At 52.9% G+C, this 7,384-nt stretch overlaps 1 protein-coding gene across 1 annotated transcript; it reads right to left on the bottom strand.

Annotated features, from left to right (window-relative positions):
• Positions 1–4,867: 4,867 nt before the first annotated feature.
• Positions 4,868–5,830, bottom strand: LOC104691091 (C-C motif chemokine 3). Its single transcript, XM_010402477.3, has 3 exons — positions 5,677–5,830; positions 5,333–5,441; positions 4,868–5,182 (listed from the first exon to the last, which is right to left on the bottom strand). Exons 1-3 carry the CDS (start codon positions 5,747–5,749, stop codon positions 5,089–5,091), a joined length of 276 nt encoding a protein of 91 aa, XP_010400779.1. The 5' UTR covers positions 5,750–5,830; the 3' UTR covers positions 4,868–5,088.
• Positions 5,831–7,384: the final 1,554 nt, after the last annotated feature.

Genomic DNA, 7,384 nt, shown 5'->3' with positions numbered 1-7,384 from the left:
GCCAGCTCAAATACAGAAAAACAGCCTTTACAAGCTGTTCTCAGCCTGCTGTGTCCTGGCTGTGCATTGTTCCTGTGCAGCACCACGATCCTGCAGCCTGGGGTGGGTGTTTGAACCTTTGAGATGGGGCAGGAGGAGCTGGAATCTCCTGTGAGCCTTTTAGATGGGGAAAAAGGAGCTGGGATCTGCTGTGAACCACTGAGGTGGGGAAAGAGGAGCTGGGATCTGCTGTGAACCACTGAGGTGGGGAAAGAGGAGCTGGGATCTGCTGTGAATCTTCTAGATGGAGCAGGAGGGTCTGGGATCTCCTGTGAACCATTGAGATGGGGCAAGAGGAGCTGGAATCTCCTGTGAGCCTTTCAGATGGGGCAGGAGGAGCTGGGATCAACTCGAGAAATGCACAGCCACACATGGAGTCAGATGTGCTGTGCCCCTGCTGGGAGGCCACTGCAAAGAGAAGCGTTAATTTGCTTAAACCCTGAGTAAATATTTGCAGCAATCAAACTTTGTGAGTTGGTGCTTCTCTTCTGCTGCTCACACTCACCTGTGGTACTGACCTCAGCATCTGAGACTGCCCTTCAGCTGAGGAAAGCCTGAGGAGCCTGAGCCCTGGTTCCTCCCCAGAAGAGAAGACAGATCCATTGTCTAATCAGTGACTGCAGGATTTGTCGCCCTGAGGAGTGAGGTATTTATCAGCTGCCTGCTGAGGAGCTGGGGAGCAGCAGGCAGCAGATGGTGCTGCAATGCTGCTCTGCAACAGCCCGGGAAGACCTGGCTGGGAAACCCTCCTTGGGAATCTCTGCCAAGTCCTGTGTTCCCACACTAGCAGGGACTCGCTCCTTTTCTTTTCCTGGAGTTTAACCTGACATCATTTTTGACAGGGATTCAAAATCTGCGAGCAGTGCGCTCTGGGAAGTGATTATTGCATGAGCAGCTCAGTCCCGTGGGGATGAGCCAGCTCCCCAAATGGCAAAAAAATCCCCTAATGCTTCTGACACCTCATTGGCATTGTCAGCCTGTGGAAATGGCCTGGGTGCATTTCACCCCTGGCTGCCAGGAGCATGTGGGACCCCACAGCTCTGGTGCTATGTGATATTTTTATTAATGCTGCTCGAAACAAGCACGGATTTGTTAAATTTGCAGAGCGTGGAAGAATCGTGGTGTGCAGTGCAAAGAGGGTGAGAGAGGCCTGAGAACGGTCCGCAGGGGTCACCGCACAATTTCATCCTTTGTTTTCCTGCTGGAAAGGAGATGATGTTCTGATCTCAAACAGCAAAAACATGGGAGAAAGAATCCTGCAGCAGTGAGGAAAACTGTGCTGGGAGATCACCAGGAGAGAGAGGGGACATCTGTTCCTAGATTTCAGTGAGTGGAAGTTGACTCTCCGAAGCCCTGTTTTCTCCTTTTCTCTGAAAAACCACTTGCTCTAACCCCAAGGGCCTCTCCCTTCCCTCATGAAACCCTTGGATGGGGAACTGTGTAGATGGGAAGCTCCTCAGGATGCTCCTGAGCCATGGAAGGGGCAGCAAATGCTCTTCAATCCTTGGAGACAGCACATCATCTGCTGGGACCTATCTCTCAAAACCCCGTTCATTTTCACCTCTCCTGCATGATCCAGGGTTGACCTGACCCTGGAATTTGGGCACCACCACACATGTGGCTGACCCCTGAGTCATCCAGATCTTGTCCTGCCCGTGCTGCTGCTCTGGAGCCCATTTACCAGCAGCAGGATGAGTTCACATCTTGCAGAATCACACACAGAGCAAACTCCTTCCTCTTCCTCCTTGCAGACATCCCCGTGTCTGTGTTTTTCCTCTGCTTGTCCCCAAGGTCTGCTGCCTCTTGTGCCCAAGGTGTTTGCTGGAGGCTGTGTCCCTCCCAGAGCATCCCTGGCACTTGTGGCACAACCTCAGGAGTGTGCATGGAGCTCTAGCCTGGCACCTGTAATTTGTCATTGTCACCTGAGCTCCCAGCCTGCTGCTCCTGGTGATGGGGGCACAGTCCTGGTGTGGGGACAGCTGTCGTGAGCCCTTGGTTGCAAAGTCACTGTTTCTTCACTCAGCTCGATGGGCAAAAGCCAGGCTCGGATGCAAAACCTGGTTGTATTTTTTCTGGTTCTCTGCACTGTCTGCACTCTTTCCCACCTTCCTGCAAGGCGTTTTTGGGGGGTAGCAGGGTCAGCTCTTTGGAGAGGCCCTGGGCACACAGGAGAGCCCACCCTGGGGCTGCACTGAGGAGTTTAGCCCAGGGTAAAAAGCAGCTTTCACACCAAAAAGCACTCTGAATCAGGAGTGATGCCTCTCCTGAGAGGAGGAGGCTTTGTCATGCTGAATTACACCCAGCAGGGGAAAAAAACTGGCTCTTAAAAGGATGGGAAAGGGTTGATGGTTGTCATTACTCCTGGCTTGGTCCTAAAAGCAAAGCAAAGGTTTGACAGCGTGTCCTGCTGGGGCCTCCCATGCTGGGGAGTTCACAGGAGGAAAAATCAGGAGAAAAGCAGGAGAGAGGGTCCAGAGAGACAGCTTTGGCTGGGATTTGGGAGTGGAGGGATGCTGTGGGTGCTGGGATTCACAGATTGGCGGGGACAGAAGTGAGGGACCATTATGTAATTCTCCCTACAACGTGAGTCAGTGCCACATCCTGTGGTTGAACAGGAAAGGGATCCAAGCAGACCCCAGAATTAGTCTTGTCCCAGTGAATTCGAAAGAGAAATTCCAGAGAAAGAGGAAGTCCATAGACAGAGCCTGAAAATTTAAAGTAGTGCTATAAAAACCTTTCAGCTCAGCAGTGAGGTGGCCCAGGAAGCTCTGAGGGACTTAATCAAAGATGAGGATGTGGAAGAAACCGAAAGGAGGGAAATAAAGAAATAGAAACCCCTGATGATCCCAGAGGTGATTTGATGTGCTTGAGTACTGCAGGGATAGTGGCACATTCCTGCTGGGATGGGCACACACGGGGAAGGTGGAGAGTAAAAGGTTGGAATTACAAAATTAATTCAGCCCTGGGGAGCTGAAACAGCAAGAGGTCAGCTTAGGAAATGGGGCATGCACAACCAGACTCAGCTCTGCTCCTTCAGGGCCCAGGAAGAGGGGCTGGTAGAGATGGGAGTGCCCAAAAAAGATATTCTGGAGGAAATTGGGCAGAAGTGCTGTTAGTCCCTGGTTCCAGACTGAAGGCTTGAGCTGAGCTGGTTTCAGAGTGAGGCAGCTCACACCAAAACCCCACAACCACCAAAACCACCTCCAGGGGAACGAGTGAATCTGGTGCTTTTCCTGGGAATGAGAGCAGGCTGCTGGTGGCTGGACAGCCTTGGAGAGTGCTGGATTCCACAGCAGCGCTGCTTTTAGGGACACCTTGGAAAACAGGGCTCTCACAGGCCTATGTGACCCTTGTAAAGACAAGCCAGTTCACACTGGGAAGGAAATCTCAGCTCCAGTCTGGATGGCTTGTGGAATTTGCTGGTAGGACTGGTGTCTGTGGGAGCAGTGCTTGGTTTTTATCTTGGGTCAGAAACCTGCATGAGATCCTCACAGCTCCCCTGTGGAAAGCTGATTTCCCCTTTGTTGGTATTCCCAGGCAGTTTCCAGCCTGTCCTCACACCAGCAGTGCCCCCTGCACCTCCTTCCAACCTCTGATGCCTTCACATGGATCAGTCCCTCATTTTTCAACCCAAGCTTTTTGCATCGAACCCTTTTCATGCTGTTTAACATCAGCCTTGTGATGTGTGCCATGGGTCTTTCCCTGCCCCAGACATTCCCAGCTCACAGGATCCCAGACTGGAGTGGCTATTCCTGTTATCCCAGTCCCCACCAGCAGGATCCTACTCTGTACCGCTGCCTCGGATCCTTTCTCCATCCCTCAAGGTCAGTAGAATCCTTTTGTGTGATTTCCTGGCCTGCTCCAGATTGATGATCCGATCTCGTTTTGCCTCATCAGCACATTTCCTCTGCCTTCCCCTGCTTTGTGTGCCAAGGTCATTAATGCAAATGTCAAGCAGGATATTTTTTGAGGCAGAAACCCAAGGAACTGTGTGGGTAACCCCCTCTCAGTGTGACACAGCCCCTTGCAGCTGAAGCAATTACCGTGCCCCTTTCAGGCAGCTCTTGACCAAATTCACTTTTCATATGCTGGTCACATCTTCTCTGCCTTTGCTCATGATTTACTCTTTGGCCTTAATTCAAGTGTCTTCCTGAAGCCCAGATGAGTGAGATCCACTGCATTTCCTTCACCACAAATATCTCTGAGCTTACAAGAGGCAGCTATGAGGTGTGGTATTTAAAATATGTCAGGATATTCAAACCCAAACAGTTTCCACTTTAGCAATGTGCCTGTTAACGAAGAGTTGGGTGGCACAGAAATTTGGGTTGGGGCACAGTGTCCTCATGTCCTGTGTCTGGGGATGGAGCTGCCCATGTCCTGGCTGGTGGTGTCACCAGTGGTGTGGGGCAATGGAGCTGGGGAAGGACCTGCTGCTCAATTTTATTATCATTTTTTAGATATTTGCTGATGGATCCAGCATGAGAATAATGTTGATAATACGCTGATGTTTTAATTGTTCTGATGTGTTGTTTTCCTTCATCAAGGACTTGAGGAGCTGCTGGGGGGGGGCAGAGTCTGATCCCAGATGGGCAAAGGATATTCCATCCCATGGAACATCATGCCCTGACTCTCCTGTGGCACCATGGTGCTTCCAGGACATTCCCTAAACAAAAGCCACCACTGGTGTTACCTGTGGGGACAGGCTGGGTGGCACCAGAGCTGGACCCAGGCTGGGGAACAGCAAACCCAGGGTGAAGGGAGGGCAAGGGGGTCCTTGTGGGTCTCTTCTCCCACCTTGGTGCAAGGAGGCATCAAAGCTGACTCTTCATGACCAGACACATTGATGTGATTGAAATGAACTTTATTTTAGTTTATTATTCTGACACAGTTTAAATAATTTTTGTGCTTAGAAAAAGAATATTTAGTTTAACTTAAATAAGATAAATAAAATAATTTTCCCCGTCGAAGAAGGGGATGTCAAATCCTCTCTGGTGTGCCCGAGGCTGGAAGCCATGCAGGGGTGGGATTGTGGATGTCAGCAGGGAAGGCTCAGTTTTCCAGGCTCTGGAAGTGCTTCTGGAGCTCCTTCACCCATGGTGCCTGTGGATCTGCACACAGCATCTTCTCCTTCTTGGTGACCACACTGCCGGAACAAAACCTGCCTTGAGGTGCTGGGCTGAGGCAGTGGCATCTGAGTCCCACCAGCAGCACCTCGAGTGTCCCACGAACGTCCCCAAGTGCCCCCTGGCACCCCTGGGCACTGCCCCGAGCGCTGGCAGTGCTGGGTACTCACATCACGCCTGGCTTGGTGCAGGAGCTGCTGGTGACGAAGACGGAGCTGACGAGGCGCCGAGGGATGGGCATTTTATGGTATTTGAAGCAGCAGGTGCTGGGGACACCATCTGTGAGGGGACAGACACACGGCCCTGGTGACGCCTCAGCTGCAGCACAGCCTCTGCCCCCCACCAGGGATTTGCCATCTCGTGCCACCATCCCTGGCAGAACCCCCTCCAGGAGCCCCCCAGCTCCAAACCTGCATACAGACCCCCCAACCCTCCCCACAGCCACCAGCGCCGCCCTGCCAGAGCTGGGACTCTCTGGCAGCTCCCAGGGAGGATGCAGTGATGCTGGACTCACCAAGGTGGCCCTCAGATGGGGAGCAGGTGGCCAGGAGGAGCAGAGTGGCCAGGGTGGCTGCCAGGACTTTCATGGTGCTGTGGGCTGAGGGCTCTGCGAGCGAAGCTGGAGCTGGAGCTGGGGAGGCTGCAGGACTCTCTCTGTGGCCCCTGGGGCCGTGCTCCCCTTTTATCCTCCTCGGAGGGCGGGTGCAGGGCTTCAAGGAAAGAAAGTGATGGCATCATACCAGGGAAATTGTGTCAGGATCACCCAGTTTCGCTGAGCTGAAGAAGGCGAGGAAACCGCAGAAGGGGAAGCGCCGGCCACGAGGCTGCAGCTTTCAGGGTGCTCTTTGGGTGCCTGGTGGTCCCAAACCATGGCAGGGCTCTGGAGCAGCTCTGGGGGTGGAATAGCCCAGCTCAGGTGCCCTGGCATGGACACCCCCAGCTGCTGCTTCTGGCAGGACACCACTGCCAGGAGTCAGATCCCAACTTCTCCCCGAGTTTGCCACAAATGCCACTTCTTCACCCTGCTCCACCACAGGGATCCGGAGCGAGGAACCACTGCACACACATTCCTCTGCACTGGTAACCCCAACTCCTGCTTGGACAGCAGAGATCGTGAAGGGACAGGGTTGTGTTGAGCTGGAAGTCACCATGGGGCTCACATTTGTCCCTTTTTGCTGTGATGTGGTCAAAAGATCAATTTCCTCACTGGAAAGGTTGCAGAGACACGGGGTCCATGCTCTGATCCAGGCCTGCAGCCTGCCCTGCTACCTTCCCTGTCCCTGGCTGAGTTTACACCTCTTTAAGGCTTTCAGTTTTGGCTGCAGCCTCTCAACGCTCAAATTGTTGCAATTAACTGCTTGCCCACTTCTTCCCAAGCAGGGTCATTTAATCCAATTTAATCTCTCCTGATTTAGCCCCAAAAAGCAAAGCTCCCTCTGTCAGGGACAGCATTAAGGGCAGAAGCCAGAGAGAGGAGAGGATCCTGCTGGTGCCCACTGGGATCAGCTCACTGCAGATGAAACCTCCAGGAAAATGGAGAGTGAGTGAAAAAGGGCAGCATTTGCAATGCCAGAGGGTAATTCCCAAACACCCCCCTCTGCTGCACACCCAGACAGAGTGAGCTGCCAAAATCACTCCATACTCCTTTTTTTTTTTTCTTTTTCCAGCCTTTCCCTGATGCTGCCACAGAGGGTTTGCAGTCACCATGCAAACCCCCAGCTTCCCCTGGCCTTCCTGCTGACCCTGCCTTGGGCATGACTAATTCCTGACTGATTCGAGGGAAAAGTCCAACTGCCCAAAGTGCTGAGCCATGGCAGTGCCTGTGCTCCCTTCCCCACTCACAGCAGCTGCCTCTTGGCCAGCAAACCTTCCCCAGCCACCAGGTCCTGCCATTCTCTGAGGTGGGAATGGCTGCGAATCATCTCCTGGAGTTGGTCAGGAGGAGCTGGGCAGTGCTAAGCTGGTCTTGGGGTGGTGGAGGAACAGGTCCAGCTGTTCCAGCTCTTTCTCCAACTCCCAATTTTCAGCTATTTCTGTTCCAGCCACTCTGTGCACGGGGCTGCAAAGGAATCAATGAATCCTTTGGATTTAACAATAACCAGGCTCTCCATCAGAAAGGCTTGGAGAATTCACCTGCTGCTTGTGCCATGTCCCTGGGAACACAAAGGCAGAAGGAAGGGACTTGGCTCCTCGGGGGAATGCAGATCTGCACGAGTTTATTC

Source organism: Corvus cornix, chromosome 19 (assembly GCF_000738735.6).
Source record: "Corvus cornix cornix isolate S_Up_H32 chromosome 19, ASM73873v5, whole genome shotgun sequence".
Lineage (NCBI taxonomy): Eukaryota > Metazoa > Chordata > Aves > Passeriformes > Corvidae > Corvus > Corvus cornix.
This window is presented reverse-complemented; position numbering and strand designations above follow the sequence as displayed.

Coding starts and splice junctions, on each gene's coding strand:
- LOC104691091 (XM_010402477.3), bottom strand. CDS start 5,749: ATGAAAGTCCTGGCAGCCACCCTGGCCACTCTGCTCCTCCTGGCCACC. Junction 5,442..5,676: donor CCCATCTGAGGGCCACCTTG/GTGAGTCCAGCA, acceptor GTCCCCTCACAG/ATGGTGTCCCCAGCACCTGC. Junction 5,183..5,332: donor TGCACCAAGCCAGGCGTGAT/GTGAGTACCCAG, acceptor TTGTTCCGGCAG/TGTGGTCACCAAGAAGGAGA.